Source organism: Typha latifolia, chromosome 4, assembly GCF_019914945.1.
Source record: "Typha latifolia isolate L0001 chromosome 4, TyphaL0001v2, whole genome shotgun sequence".
Classification (NCBI taxonomy): Eukaryota; Viridiplantae; Streptophyta; class Magnoliopsida; order Poales; family Typhaceae; genus Typha; species Typha latifolia.
The window spans coordinates 2414951-2434960 of NC_133089.1; the positions used below are offsets into that span (position 1 = coordinate 2414951).

The following is a 20010-nucleotide window of genomic DNA, read 5'->3' on the forward strand; positions in this document are numbered from 1 at the left end:
ATATACTTAAAACATAGAAGAAGCAAAGAAGCATCACATCCTTTTCTGTCATGTTGTAATGCAATCACTCAGCAATCAAAAATAAAATCCACATCACTATATTGGTAGATCCTTCAGTATGAAATCATAGGGAAGTTCTCTTTGATGCAGCAACAAGATCATTATAAAATCCATTTATGCAGAGCATGTACAAGTATAGGTACAGTGAATTGCAACACAATAATAATATGCTTACTCTATTGGCAGACATAATGTAACACTGGGAAGAACATCCATGATTTGTGACAGCTAAATGGTGCTACTAAGGTCGTGTTGTAACTCATATATAGTTGTTCGTGAGCACAACAAGTACATCAGTCCTTTTATCATTTCGATCACAAATCAATATGGTATATAGCGTCACTATGATTCTACTAGTAGCTCTGCATCAACTTCTAGGTTGAAGATGGATTTCTTCTTGATAATTGGATCTCGATTTACTGTTTTTTTTTTCCTTCTGAAATCCAGGGGAAATTATAAGTAAGATTTACAATTAAGGAGGTTTCTGAAACTCATGGTTAACATTTAAATCCAAATATGGAAATGAAAATAAGAAATTTAACAGAAGATATTGAGCATCAGCTGAAGCCTAAGATTTATTAAACAAAGTAAAAGGTGAAGCATTCCGCTGGAAGAAATCTAAAAGCAGAGACTTGTAAATAACTCAATCCAATTCTTGGTGCTTTAGAGTTGGGCACTGTAGTTTACAATCAAGAATCTTTATTCATCTTGGTTAATTTTTTATTAAAATATTGATAAAAAAAGGCTTAGTGATAATGATGAGATATAATTATTACATAAGCATTGTTCTCGGATCAAATCTAACTTCAAGGCAAACAATTGTAGTAAACCCACAACCTAATGGCTAATGTAGCCAATTAATTACTTCGTTCCATACTTAGCCACAAACTCAATAATATTCCTATCCGAACTGCCTCCCTCCCCGACCGCCGCCTTAGCCTTCTCCCCCACTCCTTTGCCCTCCTCCTATACTCCCCACTCCTCTCCCCCTCCATCACCTCCCTCACGCACCTCTCCACCTCCTCCCTCCTCACCAACCCCTCCCCGCCGCCGCATTCCGCCTTCACCCTCACGCCGACCCCCCACACCCCCTCCACGTACTTAGCGTTCGTCGGCTGATCCGTCCAATCCGGCATTGCCACCATCGGCACCCCCAGCGCGATCCCCTCCATCGTCGAGTTCCACCCGCAGTGCGTAAAGAAGCACCCCACCGCCTCGTGGGCCAGCACCTCCAACTGGGGGCTCCAAGAGATCACGATCCCTCTCTCCGTGGATTTCTCCAAGAAATCTTCCGGCAATTTTGAGGCTTCCGAGGATCTGACGACCCAGAGAAAGGTTTTGTTGCTGTTGAGGAGGCCGTGGGCGAGTTCGGAGATTTGGACCGGGGACAGAACCGTCATGCTGCCGAAGGAGACGTAGACGACGGAGTGGGGTGGCTTGGAGTCGAGCCAGGAGATACAGGGAATGTTGGTCGGAGTGAAGAGGTGGAAACCGTAGGCGTCGTCGGAAGGAAGGCGGTTGTCGAGGTAGAAGGACGGCACCGTCGGTCCGACGGTCTTCGCCCGCCATGTCGATGACATGTACTTGGCTTCCTGCTCGGAATTTCATATGTTATGGGTTAAATGATAAATATCAGTGCGGTATTGTAGGAAATAACAATAAGAGTAAAATATAGGATGTGTTTTCGATAAATTTTTGTCGGACCTCAGGTTCCAGCTCATAGAAGGAATTCATGAACACCTCATCCGCCGTCTCCAACCCCTTGAACTGCTCCAGCACCATCACGAAATAAGCCGCGTAGACACCCGGCCCAGGCAGAAACGAAGGCAAATCCTCCAGCTCGAGCGGGGGCAAACCGGTCAATTCTACCGGCCCGCTCTCCACCGGAACCTTCACCTTCCCCTCCCACACCTGCGCGTAGATCGCGTCGACGGCGCACGACTGGGTGAAGAACGCCGCTGCCGCCGCGCCCCGGCGCCGCGCCACGGGCTGGGCCCACGGAAGGAAGGCGTCGTAGACGACTACTTGGACCGGGCGGCTGGCGGCCGACTCGGAGCGGAGGAGGGCGTCGAGGGTTTCCGAGCCGGCTGACTCGAGCCCGGTGAGGTAAGCCTCGATAGATTCTGCTCCGGAGAATCCGACTCGGTCGAAGCCGTCGGAGATGGGGGCTAGGTGGACCGGGCCGGGGGTCGGGTGGGTGGAGGAGAGGATGTAGCGGGTGACGGCGAGGGTGCAGCGGAGGTGGTAGGAAGCGAGGCGCTTGGCGAATTGGAGCATGGGGTTGATGTGGCCTTGGCTTGGGTAAGGGAGGAAGAGGACGTGGCCGCCGTTTTCGTTCTCCACCATTTCTCAGTTTTTTTTTTTTTTTAAAATATTATTCTCTATCTTCAAGACAGTGGTTTACGTCGACTGCCTCGTCTTCTTTTTCGCATGGTGCAGATAAGGTTGTTGGTGGAAGAAGAGAGTATTTGGGCGACATCCGTCCCTACCAAGGAGGCAGTCGACGTCTCAGAACAAACAAACAATCTTTTGTCTATTGTACCAACCAGTTATTTAAAGTTACTATGATAACAAAAGTTATTATCGGATCGACTCTAATTTTAAATAATTATTATAAAATAAATTAGTTAGTATTTTAATAGTTTGATAGTTTAACTCAACATGTTAATGACTCAATTGTGAGCAGTTCCGTAATGCGACTATCTAGACAAAATCTCTGACAGTAAATTATTCAGTGACACAAAATTTAAAATCTAGACTAGATAATTTATTATAGCGACTAAGTGTTTTTATATCTACTAAGAGTTAGGCTCTTTGTTCAATATAACCTTTGGACTCTTAAATAATAAAATAAATAAAAACTTTTTGAATCATTTTGGTTCGAATCTGTTGGTTGTCTGCGTCCCTTCGGGGGATTTCCTTCGTTTTGCTCTTGTTTATTATTTCGATCATCTATTTCTGTTTTGTTTCGTTTGTTTACTTCTATTTTTTTTTAACTTTGGTCCCTAAAGTCATGATAGAGCATAAATCCCATACATTTTTTGTCCTACCTTTCATACAAGTCTCGTGCTGCTACTGTGTTTATTTGTCGTGCCATCTTTTTTTTTCTTTTTTTCTTTTTTATTGTCGTGCCATCTTTGATTACCAAAGAGCCTTGCTGAGCAGTTGCCGTATTCCCTATATATTTTTATTTACTTAAATACTTTATAATTTTGTTATTCATTTGATAGTGTACTTTATAGTTATTTGTCTATATTCAACTAAGTGTGAATTCTTAGGACTTTCTAGTTTTTCTATCTACTATGTTGTAACCGTTTCGCTTAAATATGAATGATTTGTCAATTAAGATTTTATTAAAAAAAAATATTCTTGCATATAATTCATCCATGCAGAAGGCATGAACTTAGATCCAAGAAAAGGGAATTTTTACCGTGCTTCCCCCATCGATCTCTTGCATCCACATTAGCCCTCCGTCTCAATAACATCTTGGCAACACCCACATGCCCCTTGGATGTTGCTATATGGAGCGTCAACCTTCGGTCAAGGTTGATGTTGTTCACATCTATCCCCTCCATCGGGATCTCCTCCACCCCTTTCGCAACCCCACAACTGGCCAAGAAAAGAAGCTGCATCGTGGATTCTAGGTTCTCTAGCACAGTGAGCTCCTCGAGGGCGATGCCCCGAAAGCTGTGGCGATTGGGATCAAGTGAGGACTACCTCTTGAAGGTGAATCATATTGCATTGGTGAGACGCAGGTCGAAGGATAGGTTTCGATAGAAGCTTAGCTTGCCGCTTTTCTTGATAGACCCTGTAGACGGTTGCCACCTAATAGCATGGCATGCACCTCCATCTCCTAGGGATTCGAATATCTAATTCCACAATAGAGGAATATAACATCTTGATAGAATCTATTTCACGGAAAGATTGAAAGACTCGTGTAAAATCAATTCATTTTTTGTCGGAATCAAGAGGAAATTGATCAAGGGTTTAGAGATTCGAGAAGGTTCTATAGGAATTTTGGATGAGGATGGATGTTCGCAAACCCTAGTTTCCATCGATAGGCAAGGGAAAGGGGGAGAGAGAGGAAGGAGCCAATGGTGAAGAGGAGCATCTGCGAATGCGATTTCAACTATTTATAGCAATGCGAAAGAAGCCTGTGAGAACAACAATCCTGGTTTTAATTTTTTTGAAATTAAGGAGCTTCATTCAGTTGGATTAATCCAAGTTAGCTAGCTAACCCGGGGTTTCCGCACCCAAGATAGTACATAAGTCTAAGGGGATGGGGGTCCACCGGACCCAAAATCACAGTGGACACAGCCGCCTTCCCACGGTTGGCTGCCCAATCTGCCACTCTATTAGCCTCTCTAAATACATTTGAGGCTTTCCACTCATTAAATTCTCTCAGCAGATCTTTACATTCTTCTACCATATTTTTAATGCACCAAGGAGGACTCGTCTCACTGCGAACGATGTTTGCGAGCTCCCAGGAGTCCGTCTCTAGGATCAGCTGACGCTCTTTGTCCACCAGCCTGAGACCAAACCACACCACCCATGCTTCCACGTATAAGGCGGTCATATTGGGGCAAGGCTCCCAAGCAAGCTGCAACACCTTGCCATCCTCGTCTCGCAGCACCGTACCGATGCCTCCTTGGTAGTTCCCTATATCATAGCATCCATCTATATTAAGCTTTACCCAATCGATGTCCGGTGCTTCCCATTTGGCTTGCTCCCTTGTCGTAGTCTCCTTTGGAACCTTCTCGCTCTTAGCATATTCCTTGGCCATTGCTTGCGCCTTCCTGATGATTACCTTCGGGCTTAACCTGCTCCCACCGAAAATCATGATATTTCTTTGCTTCCAAACCTGCCATATATCGATGCAATATTGGCCTTTACTTCCATGTCCTTCTCTGCATCTGCATGACAAGTAATGGTCAGTTAATTCTCATCCACTTGTTGCGCCAGGCTTCCCATGCAGCGCTTTAACTCGGCCCAGCACTCTAGACTATATCTGCACGTGAAGAACAAATGGGTGATAGACTCTTCATGAAGCTCACATAGCGCACAGAGATCCCCGTGTCTCAAGTATGGACGCGATCCTGGTTTTAAAATAGGTGCAATCCAACGACCTAAAAAGATTAGGTAAGAGGATTTTCTACAAGTAGGGATGTAGGAATTTTGTGCAAACAAAGGGAAAAGAGTTGGAAGATAATTAAAATATGTAGGTTGATAGTTAAAGTTTATTTTCCAATATTAAACACAAATACCAAGGATCAAGGATGATGAGGTACAATAGTCTAAATTTTGCGGTAGTAATCTTGGTCATTTAAACGAGAAAGAAACTAACATATTTTGTTTTCTATTTGTAGTATCATTTTCTTTTTAAAAATGACCAAAAAAATAATCAACTTGTTTGAAGTAAGGATTAATTATATTTTGACCTTCATAGAGCAACTCGAATTTGGAGCCCAGTGCACCCTCCAATCGGGCTCTATCATTAGCTCCAAAGTTGGAGCTAGCAAGAGTGGGGCCAAAAAAAGCAAACCCAACTCTCTTTTTTTTTTTTAATTCTAAATTTGCCCAATAAGTATTGCATTTAATAATTTTAATTTTATCTGTATCTTTTATTAAATAATATAGTTAGTTAAACTGAGTATATAATTAGTTTTACTAATCAGTTTTTAACAAAAATAGTACCGTTGGAAAGGTCTCATCGAGACTTTTAAAATGAGTCTAATATTAAATTATTTTTGAGTTAATTTAAATTTTAAAATTTTTATTATTTATAAAAATAAGATAATAATTTATTATTTATAAAATAAATATTTTATTATTATTTAAAATCAATGTGTCCTAAAATATAATTACTTAAAATTATTTCTCAATGTAAATATTAAATATTAAAATACATCAAATATGAAATACATCAAATAAAAATTACATTACATATCTATTATTTTTATTATTAAATGTTAATTTCGACTTATTTTGTGTAATGTAATTTTGATATTTTAATCAAAATTACATTACATATCTACATTGTCGTTCATTTATTTCTTCTAGTGTACGATTATTTTATATGCTAACCTCGCATTATACTGCAGTGCACGCTTATAACCCTACATTACGTCACAATGCGGGTTTATAACCTTGTATTAATTATACTGTTTATTTATTTATCTAGTGTATGTTTATTTTATATAGAGTGCGAGTTTATAACCTTGCATTACACCATAGTACAAGCTTATAACTTTGCGTTACACTGCAGTGTGTGTTTATAACATTGTATTAACCCGTAGTGTCACTTTATCTCGTGCATGGTTATTTTATATAAATGTGCGAAGTTATTTTCCTGCAATGTGGACTTATAACTCTACATTATCAGTATATAATTATTCGGTATATTGAATATTTTAAATCCACAGTTTTAATAAAAAATATTATTATTTTAGAAAAATACTATTATTATTACTACTACTTTAATATATACTCAATGGTATCTTCATCATTTGGTATAAAACATCATTTTCAATACAAATTTATTATTTTCTAATACTTTAATATCAACTTTATATCATATTAAATATAATTATTACTCATTATACTAATATTGAACTAAATATTAAAATAATTTATACTAATATCAGCCCTTCTATTCTCGTATTAAAAATTATAATATTTATGGATATTCCACTTTTATTCTGCGAGTGGACGGGGCTAAAAGAAGAGTACACATAAGCATTGTTCCGGTGAGTTCGGATCAAAGCTAACTTCAAGGCAAGCAATTCTAATAAACCCACAACCTAATGGCTAATGTAGCAAATTAATTACTTCGATCCATACTTAGCCACAAACTCAATAATATTCCTATCCGAACTGCCTCCCTCCCCGACCGCCGCCTTAGCCTTCTCCCCCCACTCCTTTGCCCTCCTCCTATACTCCCCACTCCTCTCCCCCTCCATCACCTCCCTCACGCACCTCTCCACCTCCTCCCTCCTCACCAACCCCTCCCCGCCGCATTCCGCCTTCACCCTCACCCCGACACCCCACACCCCCTCCACGTACTTAGCGTTCGTCGGCTGATCCGTCCAACCCGGCATTGCCACCATTGGCACCCCCAGCGCGATCCCCTCCACCGTCGAGTTCCACCCGCAGTGCGTAAAGAAGCACCCCACTGCCTCGTGGGCCAGCACCTCCAACTGGGGGCTCCAAGAGATCACGATCCCTCTCTCCTTGGATTTCTCCAAGAAATCTTCCGGCAATATTGAGGCTTCTGAGGATCGGACGACCCAGAGAAAGGTTTTGTTGCTGTTGAGGAGGCCGTGGGCGAGTTCGGAGATTTGAGCCGGGGGCAGAACCGTCATGCTGCCGAAGGAGACGTAGACGACGGAGTGGGGTGGCTTGGAGTCGAGCCAGGAGATACAGGGAATGGTGGTCGGAGTGAAGAGGTGGAAGCCGTAGGCGTCGTCGGAAGGAAGGCGGTTGTCGAGGTAGAAGGACGGCACCGTCGGCCCGACGGTCTTCGCCCGCCATGTCGATGACATATACTTGGCTTCCTGCTCGGAATTTCATATGTCATAGTTAAATGATAAATATCAGTGTGGTATCGTAGGAAATAACAATAAGAGTAAAATATAGGGTGTGTTTTCGATAAATTTTTTGTCGGACCTCAGGTTCCAGCTCATAGAAGGAGTTCATAAACACTTCATCCGCCGTCTCCAACCCCTTGAACTGCTCCAGCACCCTCACGAAATAAGCCGCGTAGACACCCGGCCCAGGCAGAAACGAAGGAAAATCTCCCGGCTCGAGCGGGGGCAAACCGGTCAATTCCACCGGCCCGCTCTCCACCGGAACCTTCATCTTCCCCTCCCACACCTGCGAGTAGATCGCGTCGACGGCGCACGACTGGGTGAAGAACGCCACCGCCGCCGCGCGATAGGCTGGGCCCACGGAAGGAAGGCGTCGTAGACGACTGCGTGGACCGGGCGGCTGGCGGCCGACTCGGAGCGGAGGAGGGCGTCGAGGGTTTCCGAGCCGGCTGACTCGAGCCCGGTGAGGTAAGCCTCGATAGATTCCGCTCCGGAGAATCCGACTCGGTCGAAGCCGTCGGAGATGGGGGCTAGGTGGACCGGGCCAGGGGTCGGGTGGGTGGAGGAGAGGATGAAGCGGGTGACGGCGAGGGTGCAGCGGAGGTGGTAGGAGGTGAGGCGCTTGGCGAATTGGAGCATGGGGTTGATGTGGCCTTGGTTTGGGTAAGGGAGGAAGAGGACGTGGCCGCAGTTTTCGTTCCCCACCATTTCTCTTTTTTTTCTCAAGACGGTGATAAATTATGTGGAGTGAGAAGAAGGTGCGGTGGATTGGGAGAGTGAATGATTTCTCTGTTGTCTCCTTGTATATATAAAGAATATAACTATAAAGACACGATGTCAAAATTTCAGTCGTCAGGAATGAGGACATTAATACATATAAGAACACGATGATGACTTACTTGGAGAGGACGGAGGATGCCCCGTCTTTTTGGCACGGTGCAGTCAAGGTTATTGGGAGGAAGAAGAAACTGAGAGCATTTGGGCGGCATCTCTCCCTATCATAGCCACCGAACATTACTACGACAGTTAGGTACCTATCTCATCACTAAGAATGTTCTGAAATCTAACTCTAACTTAAATAATGGATAACCCGGCTATTCTGTTGGCTTAAAAAAATAGTTTAGCTTTTTCGCTGGAACAACAGTTTAATAACGTATATAATTTAAAATCTAGACTAAATAACTTACTATATAATTGTCCGGCCCACAATTAGCCTTCTGACTCTTCTTTTTTTAAGAGAGAAAAAATTATATCATTGATTCATTGATACCAAGAGTTACACACCTAAGGTAAAACAAGCTCGATCCGTGAGATCTTAATAGTAAGGTTACATTAGTAAGTTTACGAGCAGAAAGCTTATTCTCTCTACTTGTAAATAAGATTGAAATAGAGTGAGAGGGGGAGGAACGTCTACACTCATTTTGCATTGTGAAAAGATAAGAGAAGAAAGCTTGCTTTCTCTTCCAAGGCTATCGCAGTCAGTATGAAGGCTCCAATTCCGACCTCAACTCCACCACGCAAACTCGCATCAATCCAACAACAAGAGGTCCCATCCTTCAAAGTAATATATAAAAAAAACTAAAAACTTTTTCGAATCTGTTGGTTGTCTACCTTCAAAGTAGTTTTGTGGGATTTCCCTCGTTTGCCAATTGTTTATTATTCTGGTCATTTACTTCTGTTTTATTATTATTATTTTTAATAACTTTGGTCCCTAAAGTCATGATAGAGCCATGAGTCCCAGAATTCTTTTGTCCTGCTTTTCATACCAAGTCTCATGCTACTGTGTTTATTTGTCGTGTATCTTTGATTACCAAGAAGGAGATTTAAATATGAATGATTTCTCAATTAAGATTTTATTAAAAAAAAATTATTCTTATATATAATTCATCCATGTAGAAGGCATAAACTGAGCAAGTTTAACTAAATTCAGGTGGGTCATGAGAATACAAACAAGAATACTACTTATTTATTAGATGAATTAGAATTTCTAAACACTACCACGATATGCTTATTAAGTATATTACACAAATTATAAATATAATTATTGGATGGGCATAAGTTATTTGGGTTGTAAATAAATTTATTCCAATTATAAATATATCTTTTGCGTTATAAACAGGTTAATTAAGATTATCGTGTTAGAAATAGGTAGACGGATTAAGTTATAAATGAGTTGAGGTAATAAATATAAAGATGATCCGATTAAATAATATGAATTAACTATTTACTATTCAAATTTTATTAGACTAAATTCAAACAAATTTAAAAATTGGGTTAGCGTTTAAGTTATTGGTCGGTCTAACGTTTGCCACCCATCCTACTAAACCATCAATAATTGGTGGTCTTTATATGCAAAGCACAACCAACCGACGAGAGAGGAGAACGAGGAATTGGGGAGATGGAGAAGGCTTCGACTAGTCTCCGTAGTCTTCTCCGCCTCTCCCTCGTCCTCTTCGTCTCCTTCCTTTGGCTACCATTCTTCCTCTCTTCTTCGGAAGCTTCGAGCCAAAGGGAATTCGATTACTTCGTGTTGGCTCTCCAGTGGCCCGGCACCATCTGCCAGAATACCCACCATTGCTGCTCCTCCAATGGATGCTGCAGGTAATCCCTTTGTTTCCCCCCCAATTCCATCGTTCGAGCAATTTTAAGATCTGGGTCCGTTTTGCGTTTCTCCAAGGAGTAGCCTTTTGGATTTGATCGTATTTATACCAACTGAATGATTCTTAAAAGAATTGGCTGTTGAGAATTTTGGTTTCGCCAAATTTTTATTCCTCTTATAGAAAAATGGACTTAGAGTTCGCTAATTTTGTATCTGTTCTAATTTGCAGATCAGATTCTCTGCCGTGGTTTACCATTCGTAAGTACATGATTCTAACTACCATGAATTTTCTGCATATGGGATTTTAATTTCTCTTTCTATAATAATTGGTTGTTGGAAATTCGACTGACTGTATACAAGCATCTATTAAAACAATGTCAACATTAATCTCTTGCTTGGGCAGCAATTTCTACATTTTGATTATAAATACAAGTTTTTCAGTAGACTGTGGGAAGATCAGACAGATGATGATGATCATTCTAATAGATAAGATCATAAGATAAACCAAGAAAAGCGAAGGATTGAGAGTTAAGTTTGTCTTCTCTAGAAAGAGTTAAGACTTGGGATATTACAAAGCCACATAGCAGGAAAACTGTGCTAAATATATCTTATGGAGGATCGAGGTGGCAATCATCTTGGTACATAGTACATAAAATTACATTGTGCAGCATTGAACATGATTTACATTAATTTTCGACAAGAACTTTTTAATAAATTTCCATCTAAAATATGCTTGCACCATGAAATAACTATTATCCTACTGATCTAAACTAGGACACTTTCACATGATATGGTTTGTGAACTGATTCATTGTAAAACTTTCTATAACAGATGGACTCTGGGAAAATTATGATGATGGCAGCTGGCCTGCTTGCTGTAGTCATTCTAATTTTGACATGAAAAAGGTTTCCAGTTTACAAAATCACTCTCCACAGATACTTTAGTATATAATGGGATCGTTTATATTTTCTAACATATTGTAATGTTCCAGTCTGATCATCATCTTCTTTGATTTGCACATAGATTTCATCCTTGTTACCAACCCTCGAGAAATACTGGCCATCCTTATACTGCAGTTCATCATCACTTTGTTATGGTGGAAAAGGACCATTTTGGGCACATGAGGTATCAATTAAGAAAACAATTTATCTGATTATACTTATTGGTAAACAATTTTATGGCTAAACAAGATTCTGTTGTTCTTATGCATGTGTTGATTGGTTGCTGGATCACTGCAGTGGGGTAATGCGACTTCTGAACTTATTTTACAAAAAAGTTTTCTTTTTCTGTCTTCTGTAAACCAACTACATCCTAAACCCTTCCATCTTCTCTTAAACTAAATGTAGCCTAAATTTTGTCATGCAGTGTTCCATGCAAAATATTTTCTTTTTTTTTTAATACTTTTAACTGCTCAGTTTAGAAGCAAGAAAAAAGGTATTGACACTTAGGTTTTAACTGTTAGTTTTCTTTGTAAAAGCTTAAGCAACTAAGCCTTCTGTGCAAAAACAGAACTACTTAGGTACCACCTACAGTGTATATCGTTGTTGCTTTGCGATAACAAACTTTTCTTAAGAAACTAAAGGAGAGATAGAAATTATCTTCTTCAGCTACATTCAGTGGTGGAGCCATACAGAACTTGTCAGCCAGAGCCTTCAATTTTGTTAGTCTACTAGTGTTCAATTTTGAGTAGATTTCAAGGTTTATTCAAGTTGTGCATTAATTGTTCATTCTATTTCTCTACTTACCCTAACATCCTGACATTGACTTTCTTTCTGGCAGAAAAGCATGGGACATGTTCCTACCCAGTAATACAGGATGAATATAGCTATTTCTCCACGACTTTGGATCTATACTTCAAATATAATATTACGGTTAGTATATGTAGCTTGCATACTTCTGTTCTGCTTTTCTAGTTGGTCATCTCTCTGATGCTTTTCTAGATTCTAAGATTTCCATATTGCAGGTTATTTCTTTGTATTTTATTGACAAAATGTGTTCCTCTAGATTATGCTACTTTTCTTGTTCTCCTGGTTTCTCACTGAATCCAATCAAAGATATCTTATTCCTCTTTACTCAAATGGATGTCAAGTATATAATTGCTCAATGGAACTGCATTTCTCTTAATGACAAAATTGATGTAATCTTAACATACAATTTGCTGTTATAAATTAGGATTTTGCAAAAAGGAGTATCAAGTTTTTCAGTCCAAAAAGTCAGTTTGTTTTTTTTCCTTATTTATTTTGCATAAACTACCCAACTTTTCAGACTGCTATGCTGATGTAATGACGAATCTGCATTTGTTAGCAGTAAGTGAGTATCCGATGAGCTGCATATTTTATTACTCATGATCCACATATCATATGGTACGCTGTTTGACTCTAGGAAAATCAGGACAGAAAATACCATATAACAAAAGCAAAATGTTAATCTTTTGAAATCTGACAAGTTGAGGGACCATCTTTGCAAGTTCCTCAAATGCCTGACATAGAATTATTTCATATTTCTTGAACATATTCTATTGCTTGACTAATTCCTGTTCAATATGTTCTTTTGTTACTCCGAGATTCTCAATATATTAAGAAACTAATATAAAATCAAATACCATGCTCATATGTCTCCTGAAAGGATTTATACTTGGTCATAATTCATGTTCTCTCACTCCCATGAATAATCCTAGGTCTATTAATGTACTAAAGTTTCTTGAGCTTGAAAAGGCAAATTGACTATCATTTCAGTATTCATACTAGATCCATGTTGGTAGAACTGCATTGAGCTAGATATCATCCTCTCATGAATTAAACTTGTCAATTAATTCTTGCAGAATTTGATTTTCTTTAACAGTTTTTCGTATTGGCAGAGTATTTTGTGTAGTGCAGGTATCGAAGCTGCAAATGGGGAGAGATATCCACTAGGAGACATTGTTGCCACCATTAAGAAGTCCTTCGGAGCAACACCTTTACTTGCTTGCAAGCATGGGTCATTGCAGGAACTCAAATTGTGCTTCTACAAGGATTTCAAGGTCATCCCTCACTTCTAATAAACTAACTTTTTTGTCTAGATCTATAAGTATGTTGCTTGTTGATGTTTGGCAGTTCATCTTGTGTGCTAGATAATACTGCCCTATAGCATAAGATCATCCTTCAATGCTGCCTTTTGCATTTTATCTTAGGCTCTTGTAAAATGCCCAACCTTTTGCTCCTATCAGTGGTTGAAATCGGATTTTCAGCTGTATTACTGACTATTATCTTGCAACTTACTTCAATGATTTCTTCCCATTTTCAGCCTCGTGATTGCATAAGTGGGTCTAATATGGTGAACGGCACTGTAAACTCAAGAAGCTCTTGCCCTAGATATGTCAGCTTGCCAACATATATGCCCCTCGGTAAGTTTCTTCCATTAGTTAATTTACTATATCATATGTTTCCCAACCATTTTCAATACCTTACAAAGAAATCAGATAGTTAACTATCCTTAAGTAGTTCTCCTATTAGTGGGATAAAATTTTCACACCTATTTATCAAGCATATTCTTGGCCTTCTACTAATGCCTTGGATGCAATTTTAGTGCTGGGAGATATCAGTGGATCAACGTCTGGGCCAGCTAACCACGAAATGTTCAGATCTCTCACTGCTTCTTAGACAGAAGAATTCCTGTGTGAACTTCTAAACTGGAGCTGTAATCCATTTGATGATCTCGTGGTGTATATATATCATGAACTATATACAGTTGATTATCTCTATCAATGAATTGCATTCAGAAAGGATCGAAACTTGTAGAATATGTACATATAGTCATCCAACAAACCTATCAACTATTTTAATGTTTAAACTTTTCTACTTGCATAGACTTATTGTTATAGTATTTGATTATTTCCATGCTGGTCTAAGGGCTCTTAAATAGGGATAAACAGGCTATTCGTGTGCAATGTATAGGCCATTCCTTTGATTCATAAAGTTTAATAACTTCTTATGAACTCAACTTCTGCTAAATTCAGACCTCTTACCGTAAGAAAAGCAAGCTTGAGCACCCTAATATTTAGCTAAGCAATGCTCATTTCTGATGTTCTAAGCAACCAGAAATTCAAGTTAACAGTAAGAAAACACTCAATTAGATAGTGAAATGAGCACCATTCCATAATCCTGAACTGTCATTGCCTGACTCCATGACATGTTAATGTTTATTGCAACAGACATTCACATGGTTCAATGTCATTCTTCACAAATCTTAGGTATGATACACATAATTCAAAGTAACTAATTTCAATTTAATGGGATGATCAATGTCCAACAGCAAAAGAAGAACCAGCTTTCATGCTTGAGGAAGGTTGATACCCATGGACTTTCTTGGCCTATCAATCTCACGAACCTTCCACTGTTCCACAGATGTCTCATATAGGCAGGAAGCTGCATGTCACTGTAAGAAAATAAGAGAAAGACTTATTGATTCTTTTATGAACAAAAAGATAGATAAGTAGTGACTCAAAATGAAGTTAGGATAAAGAAGAGATGGTCCTATGAGCATTTGAGTTAGCTAGACTGTTAAGTCTATCCATGAGTTCTATAAGAGAAGGTGCTTGGCAGTTGACATGATTTATATGGTCTCGTAAAAGTTCTTTTGGTCGTTCTTCCAGCATAAGTTACCAAACACACAAAAGGATTTGACATTGGGGGCCTAGCCCGTGAAGAAAAAGTGACTCGTGTTAACTGAAGTCTGAAGCAATGTTATGATAAAAAAACACTCTTGTTTTATGTGGACGTTCCATAATGCATGTTGCACAAGCACAAATTCAATCAAAAAACAAAAGTCACAAAAGATGACTCAGTAAGATAGAGGAAAGAACCATTTGGGTCTAATTATTTTATTAAAAAGCTAGTTTTAAGTCAAGTCATAATAAGTTGAAGATGTACTTACCAAAATCTACACCTGCTACCATGTAAAAGATGGCAAAACATAAGATGGATCGGCATCATATTTGCTAGACAGGGAAGAGACATCTTCAGATATTGCGGTCTCTCCAAAGCTACCAAGTCCAAGTTCATTAGCATGGATTCCACCAGTAACAAATGCTGATGCAATTCCAGTCCTATTTGCCCCCTTAATATCATGGTGGAGAGAGTCACCCACAGTGATACAGTCACAAGCATCAACACCAGCCAAGGCCATAGCTGACGTATAGATCACCTGGCAAAAGTTGACACATTAAAAACTACTCAAGAAGATCTGACTCCATGCTCCAAAGCAAAGAAACATGATGATAATGGATTGATTCTCTCTCTCTCCATCCATATTAATGAAAATAATATAGTGTAATATTTATGAATTGATCATTGGAGTCTTCAAAGCTAGAAAGAAGCATCAGCTGACGGGTACAGCAAGTAAAAGCATTCTCTTTCAGTTGGTCATATATCCATTGTTTATAACCAAACTAACTTCCTCTAGATACCTCACTAATCTCAATCCTCAATTAACTGAAGGAAAGAGCTGTTCACCTTATCAGGCTTTCCCATCCATTTCACTTCACCTCCAAGATTCTCATATTTAGCTGCTAGAGTACCTGACAAAATGCAAAAGATCATCCACTAATGGATATTGAATAAAGAATTCAGAATGCAAAATGAATAATTACACTGGCATACACTATAGACTACGAATGATAATAGTCTGCATTAAAAGCTTGTCCTCTGCTAAACATAGTATAAAGAGCATTATATTTTTTTGAGCAAATACTAAGCTATAGATGAAATTTACTATGAAATATAGTAGTCTGTTGTAAAACTTAAAAAATATGTCCTGTGCTAAACATATTTTAAAGGCCACTATATTTTATCAACAAATACTAACTATTGATAAAAAATCATAATATGTACCATGAAAGATAGAAGTCCATACTAACATAGTAAAAGTATGTCCGGAGACTCCAAACCAGCATATTATAAGAACTTCTAAGCTACAGATAGTATAATCTATATCATGTATATGTACATAAAATTTGAAACTAGATGCACTTCAAGAAATGAAAGGATATATATTAGATATAATCATACCAGGCATAACGCGCAAATCTCTAGCTTCAACAGTAACATAATCTGGATTTGCTACCACCATAGGAATTTTTCTTTTCACACAAAGCTCCAAAATTTGCTCAAGCTCCTCAAGATTCATTGGGATAGCATCACCAGAAGGAAGACCAAGAGCCTCAGTGCCATGAGCCAATATGAAATCTGCATCATCCACGCCACTCACAATTTGTAAGCCTAGACCCTGAAGAGATCAAAAGAGCAACGTTGAATAGAAAATTTATAGACTTACAAATTCAGCTTGTAAGGAGTAGCAAAATAGGATGTTGTCTTATCGACTCACATACTCCAAGTCATCTTGAATAAAAAGGTACGCAATTTCTCAGCAAAATAGTAATTAAAATTTGAATAAGCAAGTAAATTATCTTAAAACCACAATATATTTTAATAATTTCTTTTATATTTATTTTTCTTTAATTATTCAACCACATGCTGTCTGTATTTCTGGTCCTAGATAATCCCTTAGCAGTGAATGGTCAACAAAGTTCAGTACTTCAGTCTAAAGACTCTAGACCACGCTTTAATTATATTATAACAACACAGACACGTTTGGGAGAAGTTTAAAGATGAATTTACTCTAGAAGAATTAACAGAATATATTATGACATACCCAAAACATGAGCTTGTTTTCCATAACCCAAAAATTAAATGATGGAGACACAAGCCCTGATTCATCAACAATTTTATTGTGTATTAATTTTGAAGTTTTGCTGAATTGGTTTTTGTTTTCAAAGAAATTGAGAATATAGAATGTGTTCAGCTATATCTTTTTCTTCTACTTTTTTCAGAAAAAGGGAGGGAAGAGATGGCATCAAAGCCTTGAGAAAGAGAATGGAAAATAATTCCCAACAAAAGAAATAAGTTCTTCCATTCCAATAGATTCAATATGGTCTTAAATCAATAGGACTACAAGTTATTTTAAAATGAATTAAAAGATTCGAAGAAAACATATTTCCTGGAGTGCATCCCACGGTCAGAATGATGAAAGGAAAAAAAATAATGCCAAGAGTACCTTTGGACATTATAGTACGTTAAAAAAACAAATAGGACTTTCTAATAGCTTAATGTTGATAGTATGTGTTTCTGAAGAAATGCATGCAATCAACATTTTGACTCATAATTCAGTCTAAATTGTCATGGATGAGGTAGCTATAATTTGCAGGAACCTAAAATCGCTACCTATCTTATCTTTAGTTTACGAAAATAAAATCTTTCACGCAAGTATTGCCACAGATGACAGAAGATATATAGGTAAAAGGTTAACCTACCTCAAGGGAAATTGCACCTCGATCACTCCAGGTCATGTGGATGCACTTTCTTCCAAGAGCTGCAAACCATGGATCATCCCTTCTGTAATTCACAAAATAGAATTAAATGATGAGAAGCGTTGTTCTTGTTAGGTGCTTCTACATAATTTTGTAGTACAGAACCAAGTGAAACTGCCAATACAAAGTTCTATTGCTGTTTTATTTCTAAGCCACTTGAATATCTCCAGCAGTCCAGCTTTACTTGAAGTTTGAATTTTGAATACATAGATGATGTGACAGAGTCTGTGGATAATTTATAAGTTACCTTTACTCCATTATCCTTTGGTCTATTAAATAGAACTACAATATACATATATTGGCAAAGAGTTAACAAGTCCAAATTATCATCTATATCATATCAAGAGTGCATAACAGTTTGTGTGCTGCATGCAAGGACATGGTAATGAAAACGATCTTCATGCAGTTAATGAAATCTCATCTTCATCAAAGAAAATAATAATTTACCTCCGAAGGTATTGGTGTGTTAGTTCTCCACTAGTGATGGCCGCAAGAAAAATAGAAGAATCAAAACCAAGATTCTTAAGCTTCTCTATGGTGGTAAATGCTCGTCTAGAAGAGTTGCTTATTATCACCAACTTTGCCCCGTGCACTGCTAGCTTCTCTACTATTGTAACAGAGCATGTATCAATAAATGCAATTACATATGGTCAAAGAAAGCAAGACTACTCAGATAGAATATTTAACACATTCTAGTTACTGGATGAACATACATGCTGAGATGGCACCAGGATATGGTTTTTTCCCATCATGAAGGACTCCAAACTGATCTAAGAACCAGGCCTGTCATAAAGAACTCTGAATAACAACGAGAAAATTTAAGGCAGTATAGAGTGACAAGGTTTTAATGTTGTAAGAAAATCAACTCCATGAAAATTCAAAATCATCACACCAAGAATCAACTGAAACTTGGATCATATTCAAGCATATTTATCAATTTCTTTTCCAACTAATCATTGAAATGATCAAAAGAGTAACATTCTCAGGAAGTCATCAGGGAACTCCAAAAAATAGACAAAAGGAGCACAGCTATAAAAATGCAGGTCGGTAGTTTAAGCAGGCTTCACTGAGTACATCTAACCTTCGTGTTGGGCAATAATATTGACTTGATTATATTTCTTGTTCGGCTCAAGGTTAGTCAGGGAAATAGATATAGAAGTACATAGGAATACATATATAGGCTGGAAAAATGGAGCGATATACATATGTTAGGAAACTCTTACGAGATTGTCTTCTAATAATTGCAGAACCTTTATCTACCTTTCTCAACTATCACACCAGGATGCATCAAATACCACAATAATCTCCACATATTTCAAACCGAATAGATGGTCATATCTGGGTACACTCTCAATTTCCTCAGTGACAACCACAAACACCAAAAAACAACAAGAAACGATCAATATCACCTAAAAGAAATATCTTTCCTAAAAATTTGAGCTCTACCTTGTAACGCCCAGATTCCGCAAGGGTTCGGATCCCATCAAGGCACTCGAAGGTCTGAGAAGCCTCACGACTAACACTTCCATCAGTGGGCGACGCAATCGAGCATCTGGTGGACATGTCCCTCCACTCGAGCCGCGGGCCAAGAGCACCTAGGAGATCAGGAGAGGATCGTAACGTAGGCGGATTCCCAAAACAAACAAACCAAAAAACGAAGTCTTTGGAGTAAAAGAAGAAAACAATGGTTAGATACCGAAGGATCGAGCTCGCGAGGCGAGAGAGGGAGAAGAGAGGATCGAAGCGGAGAGTGATCTCATTTCAACGGGGTTTAGGTGAGGAAAAGAACGATATTTTATAATTTAGTACAGAAAATATGAAAATAAAATTCACATATAAATAAGTGATAATAAAGGGTCTGAAAATTATTTTCCTATCCATACCACATAAACTTTTGGTAAATAATATGCAAGTGTACTCAACTCTCATTTTCTATGTTCAGTTTCGATTTTAAAAGATATTTTTATATTCTTCTTGCTTCACTTTTTAATGAGATTAGGATATATATATATATATAAGTCTGGAATAGCTAATGTGCACCTATCAAACTTTATATATTTCCAGATTATTTAATTTAAGCCTTCATACTATATTTTTGGTTGTCTGTATTCATACTAATTAGGTAGAATTTCCACAACAGTTAAATTTTGTACAAATCCAGTGGTCTCAAACAAACCACTTCTTGACAAATTCAGCATCTGATTTTTAGTTGGCTAATTAACACTTCAAAAACAACTCATTCAATCATTCAGATAGCAAACTTTTCTCATTCAGCATGCCCAGCTACATCACTGATTTCACTGATACTTGTTCAAACATATACTGACAAATCTGCACCAAGCTCTCCAAGAGACGAAAATGAA

The 20010-nt window shown here is 38.4% G+C and overlaps 4 protein-coding genes across 5 annotated transcripts; 1 reads left to right on the forward strand and 3 right to left on the reverse strand.

Annotated features, from left to right (window-relative positions):
* Window positions 1-806: 806 nt before the first annotated feature.
* Window positions 807-2508, reverse strand: LOC140785531 (UDP-glycosyltransferase 79-like). Its single transcript, XM_073133405.1, is given in 3 exon segments — window positions 807-1007; window positions 1010-1652; window positions 1765-2508. Coding segments are annotated over 3 exon segments (1371 nt in total). The 5' UTR covers window positions 2407-2508; the 3' UTR covers window positions 807-921.
* A 4212-nt stretch (window positions 2509-6720) lies between these two features.
* Window positions 6721-8476, reverse strand: LOC140787443 (UDP-glycosyltransferase 79-like). The gene is given in 3 exon segments (XM_073136358.1): window positions 6721-7613; window positions 7726-7991; window positions 7994-8476. Coding segments are annotated over 3 exon segments (1356 nt in total). The 5' UTR covers window positions 8355-8476; the 3' UTR covers window positions 6721-6884.
* A 1525-nt stretch (window positions 8477-10001) lies between these two features.
* Window positions 10002-14089, forward strand: LOC140787654 (ribonuclease 2-like). The gene is made up of 10 exons (XM_073136696.1): window positions 10002-10247; window positions 10475-10503; window positions 11077-11150; window positions 11269-11370; window positions 11484-11487; window positions 12025-12116; window positions 12209-12382; window positions 13103-13264; window positions 13528-13627; window positions 13810-14089. Exons 1-10 carry the CDS (start codon window positions 10045-10047, stop codon window positions 13881-13883), a joined length of 1014 nt encoding a protein of 337 aa, XP_072992797.1. The 5' UTR covers window positions 10002-10044; the 3' UTR covers window positions 13884-14089.
* A 263-nt stretch (window positions 14090-14352) lies between these two features.
* LOC140786152 (uncharacterized) lies at window positions 14353-19572 on the reverse strand. Of its 2 annotated transcripts, none has more exons than XM_073134385.1 (9): window positions 19344-19572; window positions 19094-19242; window positions 18361-18430; window positions 18095-18254; window positions 17591-17672; window positions 16290-16506; window positions 15735-15799; window positions 15157-15426; window positions 14353-14658 (listed from the first exon to the last, which is right to left on the reverse strand). In XM_073134385.1, exons 1-8 carry the CDS (start codon window positions 19405-19407, stop codon window positions 15172-15174), a joined length of 1062 nt encoding a protein of 353 aa, XP_072990486.1. In that variant the 5' UTR covers window positions 19408-19572; the 3' UTR covers window positions 14353-14658; window positions 15157-15171. The 2 variants fall into 2 exon arrangements, with proteins under 2 accessions (XP_072990486.1, XP_072990487.1); XM_073134386.1 differs by having other exon boundaries at window positions 14353-14648; window positions 19344-19528.
* Between the last annotated feature and the right edge of the window lie 438 nt (window positions 19573-20010).

What these genes read in the sequence shown, in the direction of transcription:
- LOC140787654 (XM_073136696.1), top strand. Translation starts at nt 10,045, where the DNA reads ATGGAGAAGGCTTCGACTAGTCTCCGTAGTCTTCTCCGCCTCTCCCTC. An exon ending in CTAATTTTGACATGAAAAAG is followed by an intron (nt 11,151 to 11,268) that starts GTTTCCAGTTTA and finishes ATTTGCACATAG; the next exon opens with ATTTCATCCTTGTTACCAAC. An exon ending in GCTTCTACAAGGATTTCAAG is followed by an intron (nt 13,265 to 13,527) that starts GTCATCCCTCAC and finishes TCCCATTTTCAG; the next exon opens with CCTCGTGATTGCATAAGTGG.
- LOC140786152 (XM_073134385.1), bottom strand. Translation starts at nt 19,407, where the DNA reads ATGAGATCACTCTCCGCTTCGATCCTCTCTTCTCCCTCTCTCGCCTCG. An exon ending in CTCGCGAGCTCGATCCTTCG is followed by an intron (nt 19,243 to 19,343) that starts GTATCTAACCAT and finishes CTGATCTCCTAG; the next exon opens with GTGCTCTTGGCCCGCGGCTC. An exon ending in CGGAATCTGGGCGTTACAAG is followed by an intron (nt 18,431 to 19,093) that starts GTAGAGCTCAAA and finishes TCTTTATGACAG; the next exon opens with GCCTGGTTCTTAGATCAGTT.